Source organism: Artemia sp. Qi Xiang Cuo, chromosome 1 (assembly GCF_049724085.1).
Source record: "Artemia sp. Qi Xiang Cuo chromosome 1, ASM4972408v1, whole genome shotgun sequence".
Taxonomy (NCBI): Eukaryota; Metazoa; Arthropoda; class Branchiopoda; order Anostraca; family Artemiidae; genus Artemia; species Artemia sp. Qi Xiang Cuo.
Genome location: NC_142794.1, coordinates 57,186,913 through 57,206,412, shown reverse-complemented (window position 1 = coordinate 57,206,412; position 19,500 = coordinate 57,186,913). Strand labels below are relative to the sequence as shown.

General features: G+C 36.6%; 1 protein-coding gene across 6 annotated transcripts in view; it reads right to left on the bottom strand.

Annotated features, from left to right (window-relative positions):
* The window catches only part of LOC148956511 (uncharacterized), a 66,934-nt gene extending 49,977 nt beyond the window's left edge, over nt 1-16,957 (bottom strand). The window contains exon 1 of one of the 6 annotated variants that reach the window (XM_089095725.1): nt 16,906-16,957. In XM_089095725.1, the coding sequence (XP_088951851.1) occupies nt 16,906-16,924 (19 nt within the window). In that variant the 5' untranslated portion in view covers nt 16,925-16,957. The other 5 variants (XM_089095737.1, XM_089095716.1, XM_089095741.1 and 2 more) reach the window with 5 other exon arrangements.
* Nucleotides 16,958-19,500: the final 2,543 nt, after the last annotated feature.

Sequence of the window (19,500 nt, the reverse complement as noted above, 5' to 3'; positions counted from 1 at the left end):
TTTCATTGAGAAAATTTCAGAATCGAAGTTGAACTTTTCGTCTTCCGGGAAAATATTTGGAATAGAACTTTAAATTTGACTCTTTAAGAAAGGTCGGACTTGAATTTAAGAAAATTTAGAATTAAAGTGAAACTTTTTATCTCCATGGAAAATAATCATAAACATAGCATAACTTTTCCTATCTTCTACAGAAAAATTTAGAAGTGAACTTTAAATTTGTTATGTCTCGGTGAACTTAAAACTGAAGTGGAAGCTTTTTATTTTCTCTGGTGAAATTAGAAGTGAATTGTGTTCTTTGGTAAAATTCAGAAGAGATCTTGAACTTTTCTATCTTCTATGAAACATTGAGACTGATAGTAGTATCTTTATCTCTAAAAATTATTTTTCTTTCATCTATGAAATTTTTAATAGATATTCTTAACTTTTGACTTTATATCATACCCTAAAATAATGAAAAATTAACAAAATAATGCATAAAATATTTTTAATGAAATAATGAGATGTAGAATATTAATATAAAAATAAGTTAAATACATTATTACACAATATTAGTACACTTGAGCGTCACTTTCAGTCAATTCATCTTTATATTCATTGATGATATTGTCTGCTAATGTCCTTTTTATTCTGCCTGTCATTTCACTGTCTACTGTCACATTATTTTTACATAGATGGCAGTTTTGGCATATTGACAAGATATGATTAATGAAATTATTGCAGGAGTATGCTTGTCTTCTCCTTCTTTTTCTCTTTAAAATGCTAATACCGGAAAGATGATGATAGGATTTATCAACAGGTAATGTGTTACCAGAAACCCTAGCAAGGAGTTGTCCCCGATCATCGACAATTATTTTTAAGTTTGCATTCTCTTTGAGCACTAATTTCTCTGGTAATGATGCTCTTGCATATCCACCGTTTACACGATTGAAATTCTTGGGTACTCCAAAGAAATCTAACTTCTCGCTGTCATGACAACGCATGCATACATTTCCAATAGTGTTACCGCTTGCACTCGTTTCATAGCTCAGGTATTTCTCCTTGTCAGTATTCAATACTACAAAGATTTTTTCATGTGCACATACGTTCGTCGAATAATTCATCCTCAGTTTTTTACAGATATGAAATGTGTTTTTATCCTTCCACTGCGTAAAAATACTGATTTAATGCATTCAATAAACTAGGTAGTGTCGATAACCTGCCATAGAGTACCAGTGGGAAAGCCACGTCGTGTCCATGAACAAGCACAGAGTACGATTGGTAGAGCCGTAAGCATATTTCATGTCATTTTAAGATACGTAAAAAAGTTTAAAAAATACCATGTTAAAAAATTAAAGAAAGTATTTACGAATTGGGGAGGGGACTCTTTGAGGTTGGAAAATGGGTTTAGGAATGACATTATGAATGGAACTTGTTGAGAAAAGATATAATAAAGCCATAAAAAAGTATAAAAAAAAATGGAGAGGGGACTCTTTGGGGGAACCAGGGAGGGTGTTTGGGGGACCCTTGGGGGGCCGGTTGGCCCTTTGGGAGCCCGGGAGACCTTTGAGGACCAGGGGAGGGCCTTTGGGGGTCTGAGGATGGCGTTTGGGGGATAACATTTCGAAATTTTTACTTTTTAGTTTACTTTTTTTGCGGCGCATCCCTGCGGCGCATCCTGTGGCGCTTCCCTGCGGTGCCTCCCTGCGGCGCATCCCCTGCGACGCTTTCCTGACCCGCGGCGCATCCCTGCGGCATATCCTGCGGCGCTTTCCTGGCCCACGGCGCATCCCGGCGGCACTTCTCTGGCCCGGGGGACCTTTGAGGACCGGGGGAGGGCCTTTGGGGTCTGGGGGGCACTTGAGGACCGATTGGTCCTTTGGGAGCCCAGTGGACCTTTGGGGAGCCGGGGGAGGGCCTTTGGGGGTCCTGGGGGCCAGTTGGGAGCCTGGGGGACATTTGGCGACCGGTGGAGGGCCTTTGGGACCCCGTTGGTCTTTTGGGAGCTCGATGGGCCTTTGGGGGGTCCGGGGAGGGCCTTTGGGGGTCTGGGGTGGGCCTTTGGGGGCGCCGGTGGCCCTTTGGAAGCTTGGGGGACCATTGAGGACCGGGGGCTTCCTTCGGGGTTGGGGTAGGAGGATTGGAACCCTTTGGGGTAGGGTAGAGGACCTCACAACACTGTTCAAATGGAACTTGTGTATTATAACGATCACAGAGTTTCACCCTCAAATTCTCTTCTAAAATCATCTTTTAAAATGTCTCTAACTGTTTCGCCGAAATAATCCCATAAAATGGCTAAAACGGTTTCGCCCAAATAATCCCTAAACGTAATTTCAGTGTGTTCCTTTTGTTTGGCATCCCTGTGCTTTCACATTGAAATTACAAAGAAACCTTTTCGCGCGCTAAAACAATTCATCGCTAAGATGTTTCTTGGAGAATTGTTTCCATTGCGTTTGGTTATTAATATCTTTTGGAGTTCGACCAGTAGAGTTGTTTCCGAGGCAAAGACATTAATGACTTGGATCTATTCCTGGAGAATCATTTCTAGGCAAAAATTTTTAAAGTCTGACAGATGATGTCATTGGTTGATTGATCTGTCAAGAAAGGGGAATTAATTTGTTGTTTCTAAAGGGAATTATTGATTCACGATAGGGGAATTGAGGTCCACAGCACAGGTGTTCCAAATTTCTGGAAACTCATAACATTCGCTGAGAGCGTGCACTTACAACAACAACAACAACATTGACCTTGACATTTGCCTCAGAAACAACAACAAATACTATTTCTGGATCATAACATTCGCTGAGAGCGTGCCAAAAACACACCTGGAGAAAGAGACCATGGAGAAAGAGGTCATTGACCCCATTAACCACGTGCTCTCCCTAGGGAGGCTATGCCCATATTTGGTGTTAAAAAAAGTTATAGGTGGCAGCAGGGGTGCGTGACACGAGCTTTAGGGTCACCTCTACTAACTAGAACTTTATATTTTCAATCAAATGACCCCTCTCCGAATTTTATACGAGCATCCCTTCTATAAGAACATATATACCGCGAGAGTATAACTTACAACGCCTGTCCCTCGGCCCTGGAGGGTTGTGTCAACCCCGTAGTTTTAATATCTGATGTTTGAACTATTTTGAACAAAATGGTCATGTCAAATTTTTATCGGATGGGTTTATCCATCCGATAAACCCAACGGCGTGGAGGGCGGGACGGGCTAGTTGCCTTCCCATCTTTTTCTACTCTGAAAAAACAAACCAGAAGTCTTAGTTTCTATTCAATGAGCCCTGTCTGAAGTTTATACAAGCATCCCTTTCATAAGAACAATATAAAACCCAAGGACATAGCTTACAATGCCTACCCCCGCGGACCCTGTGGGGTTGTGCCGACACCAGAGTTTTGGTTATCTGACCTTTGAACTATTTCAAAAAAATGACTATCTCAAAAGTTATATGGATGGGTTTGGGGAAAAAAGGGCGTGACGGGGGTTTATACGAGTATCCCTTTCATAAAAACAATACATGCCTTACTTAGAACGCCTTCCCCCGGGCCCTGGGGGGGGGGGGGTTGTATTGACACCGGAGTTTTTTTTTATCCAACTTTTGAACTATTTTTAAAAAAATTCCTGTCTCAAAATTTTCTTAAGATGGGTTTGGAAAAAGAAGGCAGGTGGAGGGGGGGGCTATTTGCCCTCGGATCTCTTTTGACTATTAAAAAGTGAGCTAAAACTTTGAATTTCCACTCAAATTAGCCCTCTCTGAAGTTTATACGAGCATCCCTTTCATAAGAATCATATATGCACCCAGGGCCTAACTTACAACGCCTGGCCCCGGGCCCTGGGGGGCTGTGTCGACACCGGAGTTTTTGTTATATGATCTTCGAACTATTTTTAACAAAATAGCTATCTCAAAATTTTATTAGATGCATTAGGGAAAAAAGGGTGTGGGGGGCTGGTTATCCTGTGATATCTTTTGACGCTTAAAAAGTGAACTAGAACTTTCAATTTCCAAATAAATGAGCCTTCTCTGAAGTTTATACGAGCATTCCTTCCATAAGAACCATATATACCCCCAGGGTATAACTTATAACTCTTGCCCTGAAGACTGTAGGGGTATTGTCCTGCTCAAAGATATAATTTCCAGAACTTTCAACTCTGTTGAACAAAATGGCTATCTCAAAATTTTGATTGGATGTGTTTGGGGAAATGGTGGGCATGGAAGGGGTGTTAGTTGTCTTCCAATCACTTTTGACTATTAAAAAGGGCACTAGCCATTTTAATTTCCAATCGAATGAGCCCTTTTTGAAGTTTCTGCAACAACGCTTTCTATAAAAACCATATATGCCTCCAGGCCATAACTTACAACCCTTTCCCTGAGGGCTGTAGGGGGGGGGGGTGTCATCCTCAAAGACCTAATTTCCAGAATTTTCAACTACGTTGAACAAAATGGCTATCTATAAAGTTTGATTAGATGTGTTTGGGGAAAAGGTGGCTGAGAGAGAGAGGGGTTAATTGCTCTTCAATCACTTTCGACTATTAAAAAGGGCACCAGCCCTTTGAATTTCCAATTGAATGAGCCATTTTTCAAGTTTTTACAACAAAGCTTTCTGTAAAAACCTTATATGCCCCCAGGGCATAACTTACAACCCTTGCCCTGAGTGCTGTGGGGCGAGTGTCCCGCTCAAAAACATTATTTCTATCAGGAAGTCAACTGTATTGAGTGAAATTATTGTCTAAAGATTTGGATGAGATGTGTTTGGGGAGCTAGCTGGAATGGAAGGGATGTTAATTGTCCTCAAATAACTTTTTACCATTTAAAAGGGCGTAAAAGTTCTCAATTTCCAATCAATTAAGTCCCCTTTGAAGTTTATACGACGACCCCTTCAATATGAAGTGCCTCTGGGAAAAAATAAATAAATAATAATAGTAATAAAACATTAAAGCCATATGGCCTTTACTATAGGCAATGCTATAGTGTCACCTCTTCTATTTGTTTTGAGTTTGATTTATTTGTTGATAGTTATTTGATAATCATTTATTTGTTGATAGCTATTTGTTTGATCTTGGAAGATCATTTGACTTAATTTTTACTCATTATTGGCTTAATGGAGCATTTTACTTTTTTTTTCTGAAAAACTTGTCTTGTGGAAATTTGTTTTTTAAAATTAACGAATAAAAACGTAATGTATTGTGCTATTTTTAGAGTTGAAGTGCTGAGAGGCATGAAAACAGTACGATTATAATCTAGGTTGTCAAAAACCCATACCCAAGGTCCCTATCTTGCATATCCCCTATCCCAGCCAGCGTAGCAAGTTTCATAAATAATCAGCTGACTAGCAGAACTAGCAGGCACACTGCAACATTGGTGAGACATGTTTAATGGCTTGTTTCAAACCTCAATATCATATCCATGTGTTTTTTTTTTGTAAATTCGTCTTGATATCACCATCATAAAGTGTCATATGAGAAGAGAAACAAAAAAAGGATACCATTATGATGTCCATGTTCAGAAACCCTGAATTGTGGAGGTTCTGAGCCCTGCACCTTAAAAAAAAGGAAAAAAGGTAGACGTGAATATCTCAGTGAGTTAAGTGTTTTGTTGTCCCAGATTGGGGTGGGAGGATCCTGTAAGAAAAGATTTAGGGGAAAGGGGAATTCCTGGGAGGGTGGCATTGAATACATTGGGATGGAGGAGGACCATGCATAGCAGTGTTGGCCTCAGGTGGCTTGGTGCTGCCGTGAGTTGTTAGTTGTAGTATTAGTAGAAGTAGGCACAAAAAGAATGTCACTATAATATCCATGGTTTAAAACCGATATATGGAGGAGGTTTACCACTCCCCTCCCAGCCCCCTTAGTAAGTGAGAACTAAACAAGACGTTATGTAAAATAAAACTGCCAAGTGAAAAAAATGTTTAAATTTCGTTTGATATATACAATTTAAAAGCCTTAGTCCACTTCTAACAGGTCAAAAAATGTGACTACACTCAATTAATCAGACTCAACAGTCTACAAAAAGTCAATTCATCAGGATTGTATTTAGAATAGGTAAAAGCAAACAGATTGTACTTCAGGAATAGAAAGTAATTGAAAGCCAGAACTGCTGATAATGAGACTTATGACTCTGGTTCAGACACCAGCAATGCTTCAGTATTCAATTCATGGCGTCACTCATCAGACTTGCCCCATATAGAGGACATACACTCTTGCTACGCCAGCAAGACAAAATCATTGACCACCATGACCCAAAAAGTTAGCCTACTGCAGCTTCCCTGCCTTCTAAGGTCAAAGTGGACACATGTCCTGGAAGTGCTGTTACCACAAGAAGTTGCCAACAAGTGAAGCTGCTGTCAACACTAAACCTTTAGTGAACAAGCTATTTCCAAACGGAAGGAAGATATAATATTCATAGACCTGAACATTTGCTTGCCATTTCTTGCTTGCATTATTTATGTGTGCTCTGTTTTGTATTGCTTATGCATTTGCTTGTTGCTTATGATTATCTTATTTCAAATTTGGGACCTGGGTTTTCTTAAGTAAATGCTTAAAGAAATATTTCTATACATTTCACTTGTTTTTCAAGCAGATTTGTGATGGAGAGTTAAATTTACCATAAAAATGGGAGTTGTGTGTGCCTTTTGGTTAAAATTTGGACCTTTGGTGTGATTTTTAAATTTTACAGCTCTGGTACCATTTTTTTATTACTTTCAGTCCAAAATAGTGACATCTATGTGTTATAAAAATGAGGCATGATGACAACATTTACCACCCTGATTTTAAAACAGTTTTAAATAGACTATTTACCTGTTTTATTCCTAAAAGTGCATTAGTTCACATTTATCCCTAACCTTCCTTGATGGACAAATTCTGAGATATATTTCCATTATGCTGCATATTCCCATTTGATATATCTAACACATATTACAGATAAATTTCCATTATGTTTAACAACTGAAAATAGAAAATGCTAGCCTAATATTCTATAAATAGTAATGCTGCTCAAGCAACAAAGAGAAGAGTAGAACTAGACTATTGTGAAAAAGGCAAATGTGCAGTTGGATGTCTCTTCTAAAGAAAATATTATAAAACAAAGCCAAATAGTGCCAACAGATTACCTACATTATGCTCTTTCCAAATATAATGGTCATTTTCTAGACCTATCTTTCGTATGGTCCCAGATAAAACCCTGAGATAACACTAAAATAATAAAATTCTGGCTTTATAATAAGCAGCATGTTTCTATATACCAGATTATCATGTTTCCTTCCATTTTAATCCATCTTTTTAAAGGTAAAATTGTAGATGAGGGGCTTTGTCTATCTTGTAAGGTAATAGCTTACTACTACTAACAACTCACCACAGCACCAAGCTGCCTTAGGCCTACACAGCCATGCATGCTCCTCCTCCACCCCAATTTATTCAAAGCCCCTCCCCCCTCTTTACACCCTCCCAGGAAGTTCCCATTTCCCTTAAATCTTGACTTGTAGGGTGCTAAAGATTTGACAATCTATTACAAAAATTTGGGAAATAGGCCTTCCTATTGCTTAAAACCCTGCTGAAATAATAGGAATTGCATTTTGCAAAAGTAGAGCCAATGAAAAAGAGATTGAAAACCCAAAATTATGAGTAAATGTCTTTGTCAAAATTTTCATAGGGTAAGACAAGTACTCAGGCAGTGCCTAATCTTGGACAGATGTCCTGATTTTAAAATTTTCTTTTTAAACAAAGACAACAGCCTTCTAATATTGGACATTATGTACACAAGTTTAGATAGTTTGGATTGTCTCTTAGTTAGGACTAGACAAGATGGGATTGGCTGACTACAATCTCAGAAAACTTCTGGTTTTTCAACATTTAAATTTGTACAAAGGTTACTCTAACAGTCTAAGCTATTTAAATACAATTATTATGTTTTAAAACACTTATCTTAGATTAAATCTGTCTAAGATTGACTCTGTCTGTGACTTGGATATTTTGTTCTCCTTTTAACATCTTGGGTCCTATATTAGATAGCATTTTCTAAGATTAGACTCAAGCTTTAATGTGTGTAAAAGGATAGGCTCCACTGTTATCTATCACTATCTGAAATTGTGAGCATTGTCTATGACTAAAATATTCCAGCAAATCACATACTTTTAGAAGATTTGAACAAATCCAATGGTGAAACAATCCATGGTAACAAACAAGTGCTATAACAGAGGTTTTACAATGGTTTAGCTTCTGAAGGAAGAGTGGATTAACTATCTGACTACTGGGTGTCTTACCCTAGGCATAAACCTGTCATTAATCCAATCCTCTAAACCCTAGAAACAAGGAAAGGGTAGATCCTGGATTGAATCCTAAAATTTTTTATTCACCTAGCTCAACTACTTTTCAATATAGCAAGAAGCCCTTCAGCTAGAACTTTCCTGTTTTAAATCATTTCAACTAATAGTTTTATCCAATATTGGAACAAATAACTCAGGCAAAACTAGAATTCATCAATTTAGTATGGTAGCAAACCTTTATTAACAAATAATATTATAGATTGCAAGATTCAAAATAATGCAAAATTTATTAATCTAGGGTAAAATTCTAGAAAAACTACTTTTTGCTAACTTGAAAAGGGGTTAGATTAGATAAATTAAGCTTTCAGTAATGAATCCAGGGCCAAAAACATACTCTGGGAAGGTATTGCCAAGCTACTATGCTAACCCTCTTCTGATTCCCAGCCTTAGAAATTTACCTGCTTGACAGGTCTCTACCAATTGGAACTTTGACAAACAACATTATAGGCTACCTTAATTTTCTGTTTTCTTTTTCTCTGGTTTTAGCTTTGAAATGCAATTCCTGTAATTTGAGTAGAATTCTAAGCCATAGCAATGGTTTTTTTTTCAAGTTTAGGTAATGTATTTGCAGATCTTTGAAACCTCACAAATTGGGAATGAGTAAAGTTGTGAAGCTGAAAGCACTTTTCTTATGCTTCATTCAATAAGAAGATCTATTTTGCAAGGTTTTACTTTTATAACACAAATATCTTTAAAGGTCATCAAAGGTCAGTACCCACTAGAGGGAGAAGTAGTGGTGGTAGGCAGGGGAAAGAGGAGCAAAAACTGTATGTTTTGAGGTTTTTGACCCCTTACAACACATATTTCTAAATAAACCAATTTTCTTTTTACACATATAGATAGCTTAATTATTCACTTTTGGTGTATATTTGGTGAAATTGGTGATTTTATTCAATGACTCCCATTGAGTCGTTTCCTGGTGAGACCCAAAAATGTATGCCCTCTTCATATATCCAAAGTCACCCCAACCACAGGGTGCCTTTGGACACACATGGGGCATTTCTGGACACTCATTAATTAATGCTTAGAATAATGTATTCAGATAATATTAATATTTAATTCATATAATATACAAGTTAAATGTGACATTTAACTTATCTTATGGAATATTGGGCCAAATCACAGCCAAATACAAGGAACTGGCTGTTCACCCAGTTCCTCCTACTGAAACTGGTGCAGGAAGCAACATGATAATTTCTTGAAAGTCAGTTTCTGGACTATCTTGACATTCAGGGAAGATGAACTTCCCACCAGACTTGTACAGGTAGTTCATTTTTGCTATTCTGCCACTTATTTCTTCAATTTCATCAACATAGTTAACAGCAGAGTTTTGCTTCTTTCTCACCATAAATTTTACAAGTACAAAATTTCAGCAAGAAAATTCTGTATCAGACTCAAGCTCACTGATACTTCCACCATATAAAGACTTGTCATCCAATTCTTGATTGAGGTGAATATCTGTGTCTGAAATGCTGTCTCCAGTTTCATCAGCAATGAATTACACCTTTGACTTTTTATTTTTCTTAGCAAGCCTTAGCTCAGTCTCTGCTTCTAGCTTTCTTTTTTTTCTGGTGTTTCTATCAGAGCTCTACTTTTGCTTTTCCTGAGGTTTTTGCATGAGCCCACTTGCATTTTGCCTTTGGATATTGTCTGATACATTCAGGAGGTAGGGCCATAGGAAATTTTGGTGTTGACCCATACGACAGGAGGAAAAGGACAAACTAAACCAGGTGAGGACCATCCATATTGGAAGGATCCAGGGCATTCTGTTCAGGTGGGTCTGGGTGGTTATCACTTCAGCTGGCAGAAAATTGGCTTCTGTGAAAATATTTGGATTTGGAGGCCAAATTTCTATCTTCTTGAAACCAGCTGTGATGTTTTAAGGATACAGCTTTTCCAGAAAGGAATGCTTGCACAACTTTACTATTTCATGTATTGAAATTCTCTGACCACGTTTAATTTCATCCAATTGTCAAATTACTCCCTTATGGCATGTTTCAATGGTACATACACTAGAAACATCAAAGGGTTGGAGATGATGGGAGCAATGGGAAGGAAAGGTGAGAAGGTGGATGTCATTATCTTTGCACAAAGAAACTACTTCTTCTGAAATGTAGCTTTTGTGACTGTTAAACAAGATTAAAACAGGGACTTTTTTGTTGAGTTTGACCTATTTTAGAAAGTGTTCAATAAAACACAGGAAATTTTCAAAGGTTGTCATTCCACTGCAATGGACTAAGCCAGTGCATCTTGGCAGCCCATCTCAATAAATGGTCTCTACAGCTTTGACTCTTGGAAAAACAAACACTGGTGAAATTGTCTGGCCTGTTGCAGATACAAAGCATAGCATTGTTGTTTTTTTTTTCCCTCTTTCTGCTGACACAGTCAGTACCACATGTTTTGCTCCATTTTTGGCAATCACCTTTGGGGCCTGCGCAACTGTGGGTACTCCTCTTCTGTTGCAGTTCCAAATTTGACCAGGAGGAAAATGACATTTGCAAAACAACTTTTGAAGATTTTAATAAAAGGCACCAATTACATTGGCATTAAAGCTACCAGCACAAGCCTGGCTTGTATGTTCAGGTTTTCTGATGGATAAACTGATGTTTTGCTTGATGAACCCTTTTATTCAGTCCACCCCTGCTCTCTCATTCAGTTGCCAGCTTGACAAGAATTATGTTTTCAGTGACAGCCTACTGCCCATTGGTAGGCTAACTTTCTTGTTTCACAGGGAGTCAGCCCATGGTTTAGCAGTGAGCATTTTTGAGGTATGCAATGAGCTCTTTCTTGTGTTTGGGAATAAAAACAAGCTTAATGCTCTGCTGAATACTGTCATTGTCATTACTGCTACAACTAGCATCACTCTGCTCTAGATCATGCATTTTTGCCTTGTATCATGGCATTCACAAGGGTATTCTTCTTAGAAGAATATTCTTCTTTGGTTGCTTGAAATAACAAATTCCTATTTAAAAACTGGATAACCACATGTCTGACTAATTCTGAATCAGGAAGAAAACTCTGCTTTCAACAACAATTGATAGATTCAAACCAAATCTTGACAAGGAATCAAATTTCACCAACAATCAAGAGCTTCAAATCAAATCTTAACAAGTACTGGCAACAAAACCATGGCTCACTCAATGGAATACAGCAGATGTCTTGTAGGCCTATCATGACTACCTGGCAAACACTGGATTTGTTCATATCACTAGCAAGTGCAATTTAAGGTAACCTTAATGTAAAAATATAGTTCTGAAGCATCCATTAAAAAAATACTATAATCCTCTGCATCTGAAACAAATAACTCAGAACACACTTCTATAATGAAACTGGAATACATTGCAGTTTTCTACCTCTAGCTACATCTAAATCCATTTTTCAGACTACAAAAAACTTTTCCGCTAGTACAGGGCAAAATTAGACTGCAGGAAGCATCTACAGTCACCCTCAAGAAAGTGTCTAGATTCACCCCCAAAAAAGTGTCCAGAGTCACCTCTCATTAATGCCATTTTAAAAATCTATTTTTTTGTAGATAATGACCAAACATGTACTGATAAAATTGCCATGCAAGTATCAGGGGCATATGTCATCTGATTCTGCTAAATTACAGCCAAAGAGCAACAATAACTAAGAAAATATTCAACAAAAACTATATGTGTCAGGATTTCTAGCAAGTACATAAAAACTACTTACCTCTTTTCATGGTAGTCTCTCTTATCTAAAATTTAAAACTTGCAGCAAACATGTGTTACATGAAGGGCATCTTATGGGAGAGTAGATTAGCTCAAAAAATCTAGACAAGAGGTCCCATGTATGGAGTCATGTGGTTTTGTCTCCTCGCCTCTACTTCAGAATACCTTCCTGGGATATACTTTAGTCTGTAGATCTATTCCTGAAAGTTTTATTTTCCTAACCTAAACCCTTACCAAGATAGAAAAAAGTAGCGTGTCTAGACTTTTACTGGTCAATATATACCAAATCATATTATTGAGTTTCAAATAAAGTGAATACACCATTTGATGCCTTTTTTATGCTGATTACGAATATAATAAGCATTTCTATCGCAAATAAATTCCAGCCCCCCCCCCACCTATATAGGCTATACCTAACCAAACCTAACCCTGAATTAGCATATATAGGGGGGGGATGAAATTCCTTTCCGATAGAAATGCTTATTATATTCGTAATCAGCATAAAAAAAGGCATCAAATTGTGTATTCACTTTAGTCCTAACTCAATAATATGATTTGGTATATATTGACCCTTTTACTACCTAAATTTAAAAATAGCAAAAAAAGAAATCAATTCTAATATTGCTGATCTTTTTTTATTGTTTCCTTCAGGAGAGCTATCCAACTGTATCATCAGTATAAAATATTACAAGAATATATAAATTTTGGCATATATTTACCTATGAAGATGGGGGGGGGTCAAAGTGAAACAATATGCTATCAGGCATGAAAAAAGCAGTTAAGCCTATTTATGACTGTTTTAAAGCAGTTTTTTTCAGAATTTTTCAATACTTTCTTTGAACGGTCCCAAATTTAAGTATTACCTGTAAAATATGATTAAATATTAGGCACTGTCTGAGTGATTAGAGGCTTTGCCCTAGGCCTACAGCATTGGGATCTAGCCTACTACATTCATTCTAAAAGGCTTCTGTCCCCTAGCATAATCACTTTCTCGCCTATTTGACTAAAGTTTCTTAACCGTTAGCTTCAAGGGATCAGTATAACATTACGTATATCTGATGTAGTATTTTTCAAATTCTCTTGCATTTCTAAATTTCAATTCCGTGTTGCTTGATAAACAAACGTTGCTAGCTTGCTATATTAGAAAGGCTTACTTAAGTGTCATTTGACAGGAGGGCGAATTTTCGCCGCAGACACGTTCTATTTTTATAATGGAATTTTTGCAATGGATTAAGTCATAGACGAAATATATATATATATATATATATATATATATATATATATATATATATATATATATATATATATATATATATATATATATATATATATATATATATATATATATATATATATATATATATATATATATATATATATATATATATATATATATATATGTATATATATATATATATATATATATATATATATATATATATATATATATATATATATATATATATATATATATATATATATATATATATATATATATATATATATATATATATATATATATATATATATATATATATATATATATATATATATATATATATTATATATATATATTCTTTACGCTAACTCCCTGAAATTTTCTGATTCTAATTCTAAACGGAACAGAAATTAATGAAATGTGTAAATTGAAGCAAAAACGGTGGTTGAAACTATCGGTTGTTGTTTGGCTTCCTCGAAACTTTTTTCTGACGTAACTTGCGAATTAACCTACGTAACGAACTTCTATATTCGTATATTTTTAGTACATATATTAGGGGGTTCATCCCCTAGTCAATACCTCGCTCTTTGTGCTGAAGTTCAAGTTTTGTTACAATTCTTTAAGAATGATACAAAGGCCGTTAATTAGAATAAATAGTTCTAATGAAAGTACAAAAAAAAACTTTAGCGTAAAGAGTGAGGTAATGACTAAGGGGTGAACCCAAACTTATACGTGGTAATTTCTGTTCGTTTTAAGTTTTTATCTTGCTTAGTACTTTTAGTTGAAAAAATTGTTTTTTTTTTATATTTAATTTGTCATGTATTTTAAATAATGCCGGGAAATCTGGCGTCCCCTTCGTTGCAATGTCCCTTCCCCCATTAAAACTTCTTCAATGGAAAGATCCTCCCATTTAACCCCCGATCCACCTGTCCTCTCCCCCCCCCCACCCAACTTCCTGAAACTATCGCCCTGAAAACTTCTATATACTTCCCAATAACCAATACTATATGCAAACGTTGGGCAAAGTTCATAACTGGCAGACCTTCCCCAGAGGACTATGGGGGATTAAGTCATCCTCAAAGACAAAGCTATTGTATTGTTCGACCATACTGAACAAAATGGCTGGCTCAAAATTATGATCGGTGACGTTGGGAAAAAATTAGCGTGGGATGGGGCCTAGTTTCCCTCCATTTTTCTCGGTCACTTAAAAAAGGCACTAGAACTTTTAATTTCCGTCCGAATGGGCCCTCTCGCAATATTCTAGGACCACCGGGTCAATACGAACACCCCTGGGAAAAAAACAACAAAAAACAAATAAACACACATCCGTGATCTTTCTTCTGGCAAAAAAAAACAAAATTCCATATTTCTGCAGATAGGAGCTTAAAATTTTGATAGCAGAGTTCTCTGATGCGTTGAATCTGATGGTGTGATTTTCATTATGGTTCTATGACTTTTAGGGGTTGCTTCCCCCTTTTTCAAAAATATGGCAAATTTTCTCAGGCGCGGAACTTTTGATGGGTAAGACTATACGTAATGAAACTTATATATTTGAAGTCAGCATAGAAATTTGCTTCTTTTCATGCATCTATTGGTAACAAAATTTTGTTTTTTAGAGTTTCGGTTACTATTGAGCCGGGTCGCTCCTTACTTACAGTTCATTACCACGAACTGTTTGATTTAAGGAATTGATAACATCTGTATTTACATTTATTATGTTCCTAGTATATAAAATAGTATTTCTTTTAAATTAATAAAGTAAAAAAATGTTTTTTTTTATTATAAACGTAAAAATGGGAAACCAAAACGGATATAAACTATCCTGCATTTGAAATAGGCTCATGATCCTTCAACACCCATTTTTTCCACTGTAGTTCAAAAAACTGAAAACGCTTTAGATTACAAAATATACAGCTAGTGGGTAATTGTAAGTTATTAATTTTCCGATCGCCTTTCCAACACTTCAACTAAAAACTTTTTTTTGTTTTAAGCAAATACAAATGATGAATAGTTCTTTCCATTTTTTAAGGCAGTCTGAAATGATTAATGAACTTTTTATTAAATCGCTCTTCTTTTAGAGTATTCGTTATTAAACCAATGGTGTAAGAAAGTCTAGCTTTAGCATTAAGAATGCGAGGATTAGATAGTGGAAGCCCCCATCAAGTTTTACTAGCTAATTTATTTTATTGATTTATAAAAAACCAACCTCACCAAAAGAGGACGAAGCTTTGAAAATGAAAACAAAGGCAAACAAAACTAGAAAGCAAACGAAACAAAGCAAAATAAAACAAATAGCAACAGACATTACAAAGAGCAAATATAGATAAACGTGCAAATAAACGGTACATCAATCCCTGCGTTAAATACATCACATTACAACTTTATTTACTTTAAATATACCTTTAATTAATGCATCTGTACATCATTATTGATGTGAGCAAGCGAGCAAACTGCCCCTTGTCGTGCTATTTTGAAGACCAATATCAGTATTCTTCAAAGAAGGAGAGCCGTATGTTAATGTGGTGGAAGCTTCAAGTAGTTGAATGATCATGATATACCTGAGTATGGGAATGATCTTCATTCAAGCTATTCTTGCCAGTCTTAAGAAACATTAAAGAGTGTATAAGTGAATCTATTGTAGGTCTAATATGTAGAACAGCAAAGGGTTGAGCTTTCGCCTACTGATTCCGAGTCCAATCGTGCCATTGCTACTACAGTAAGTACTGAAGCTTCTAGCCCTTTCAGACGCATGAGGAAACGCCCAAATCAATCGGTAAACCCATCGGTTATTTCCATGGTACAGATGGATTTTGGGTAGACACCAGCACAGCGCTGATGAGGGAAGATCGGCGGCGGCGGGGTCAAAAACAGCGCGACGCACCGCGCCAGTGGTAAGACGTCGGCGGCGCGCCGCCGGGGCGATCAATGTTGACCACAAACATGAATTTTTTCATCAGTCTTTCTCAAATCACAGCTTAAATTTACAACAGATTTGAGCCTAATCATGAGTTCAAAACTTCACAAGTCGATGGCTGGAAACTGGTCTTCTTTGTTATTCATCAAGAGAAGTAGAAATCTGGTAGAAACGAAATGGCTGTGGTGTTTCAGAACCCTCGCATAATAGTTGAAGTGTCTATTAGCTATGTATTCTTAACATAAATAATTATCAAAATTAGTAGTTGTTTTCATCAAGCATTACTGCATACAAAACTTCAAATACCGTATCACAAAATTCGTCAGTTATCTGGGTAAGAACTTTGAATATAAGTTTGAACTTAGAAGCTTAATTTTTTCATAATACCCTTTGCCAATATCTGCTTTGTCAGCTTTAATACAGTTGAAATGGGCAACTTTGATATTGATCGTTTTTTTTTGCTCTCTTAAATTCCTAAAAATTCTTCCTTGCATTAAAAACAGGATTTAATAAAAATTAAAAAAAAATACATCTAGTATAACTCATAAAAATCTTGTTAATTTTTTAATTATCATAGGGGTTGGACAAAGATGTTGTACAGAGCATTTTTGCATGGCTTCTTCCATCTTTGATTTGCATGTGTTGATTCATATTTCAAACATTATCCAACTGTCGAAATATACCATACATAAAACATAAAACAATATTTACAATACACAGAAGAACATACAATTGCAAGCAGAAATATATGCAAAACACAATAACACATCAAACTGTCCTACCAATTTTTTCCACCATCATTTATAATCATTTTGGATAGGATAACTTAAAATTTCATCTTAAAAAATAATCAAACATCAGTTCCCAATGACGAAATGTGGATGACCCAATTCAGTACTGGAAGGAAAATGGAAGTTAATTTCCAATCAATGTGTCAGTCTCAACCAATTAGCTTGGTCGAACTTAAATAAATTTATATAATGGACGATATCAGAAAATTGAACAGCTTTTCGAAGAGCATGCATAGCAATTCAATGTAATCTTGTATGATTCGAATATGTATCTGAATTATAATTAAACTAAAATGAAAACATTATGACGTTAGAAACTTTTAACTAAGACAGTGAACGCTTAGAAATTTTCCTTAAGGGTATTCTCATTCAATTTCCTTTCTTTTAAGATCGTGGCAACGCGTGACGGGTAAGCTGGTATACTAATGAAAGTCCAAATATTAGTATGTGTAAAAAAATGGTATTTTTCAAAATAGTGTGGAGGACAAAAAATCTAGGGGTCAACTGGTCGAAAAAAATTCCTTCAGTCAAACTTGGATGTCTATTCTAGCTGCAGGATGTGGCTATAATTGTCATGAATAAAAATCAACTTATCCACTTCGTGTGGACTGAGGTTGCTTTCAATAAGAAAATTCAAGATATTATTATTTGAATATAATAATTCCCTACCCCCCCCCCTCTGGATACCATCTTGATAGGATAACTTCTCTGCTTTAAATTAAAAAAAAACTTTTTGGCATCCCTGCTTTCAATAAAATCTCCTGGATACCATACAACTTGATAGGGTACCTTCTCTGCTTTAAATTAAAATAAAATAATTAACTTTTTGGCATCCTTGTTTTAAAAAATAAATAAATTTGACATACTATCATTTAAATATAAGATCTCCCTATCGCCCACCCCCCCCCCTTCCCTCTGGATACCACCTTGATAGAATACCGTCTTCACTTAGATTTTAAAAAAATAAGGTACTATCACTTAAATATAATAACTCCCTATCCCCCCTCGAAAGTAACTTGCTCTGAAAAGATATAATAAAGCCTTAAAAAGTATTAAAAAATGGGAGGGGACTCTTTGGGGGCCCGGGGGGAGGCTTTAGGGGGTCCGGGGGCCCTTGGGGGCCGGGTGGTCCTTTGGGGGCCCGGGAGGGCCTTTGGGGGCCCGGGAGGGCCTTTGGGGGCCCGGGGAGATCTTTGGGGGTCTGGGGGATCCCTTTGGGAGCCCGGGGGACCTTTGGGGACCGGGGGCTTCCTTCGGGGTTGTGGTAGGGGGATCGGAGCCCTTTGGGGTTGGGGTAGAGGACCTCACGACACTGTTCAAATACAACTTGTGTATTATAACGACCACACTCAAAACCTCTTCTAAAACATCTTCTAAAATCATCTTTTAAAATGTCTCTAACTGTTTCGCCGAAATAATTCCCTAAAATGTCTAAAACGCTTTCGCCCAAATAACCCCTAAACGCAATTTATGCGTGTTCCTTTTGTTTTTGGCATCCCTGCGCTGTCACATTTCAAATTACTAAGAAACCCTTTCACGCGTTAATCTCTTCATCGCTAAGATGTTTCTTGGAGAATTGTTTCCATGGCGAAGTTTATTAATATCTTTGGAGTTCGAACAGTAGAATTGTTTCCGGGGCGAAGTTTATTAATGTCTTGGGTCTATTCCTGGAGAATTGTTTCTGTGCGAAGTTTTTTAATGTCTGACTGATGATGTCATGGTTGATTGATTTGTCAAGAAAGGGGAATTAATTTGTTGTTTCTAAGGGGAATTATTGTTTCCTATTCCTGGACACCTTGACATTCGCCTCGAGCGTGCACTTGGCCAAAACAACAACAACAATCAATTGATCTTGAACGAAGTGTCATTGAGGGGTATTCTCATTGAATTTCCTTTCTTTTAAGATCGTGGCAACGCGTGACGCGTAAGCTGGTATACTAATGAAAGTCCAAATATTAGTATGTGTAAAAAAAAAGGTATTTTTCAAGATAGTGTGGAGGGACAAAAAATCTAGGGGTCAACTGGTCGAAAAAAATTCCTTCAGTCAAACTTGGAAGTCTATTCTAACTGTGGGATGTGGCTATAACTGCGGGATGTGGCTATAATAATGATACCGTCCCTGCTTAAAAAAAACAAAAAACTTTTTGGCATCCCTGCTTTCAATAAAAAAAAAATCTAAGCACTATCACTTAAATATAATAACTCCCTATGCCCCCCCCCCCTCTGGATACCATCTTGATAGGATACCGTCTCTACTTTAAATATAAAAAAAAACTTTTTGGCATCCCTGCTTTCAATAAAAAAATTCAAGATATTATCATTTAAATATAATACTTCCCTAAACACCCCCCTGGATACCATGCACCTTGATAGGGTACCTTCTCTGCTTTAAATAAAAAAAAATAATTGACTTTTTGGCATCCCTGCTTTTAGTAAAAAAAAAAATCAAGGTACTATCACTTAAATATAATAACTCCCTATGCCCCCCCCCCCTGTGGATACCATCATCTTGATAGGAGACCGTCTCTGCTTTAAATAAAAAAATTAACCTTTTTGCATCCCTGCTTTAATTAAAAAAAAACTTCG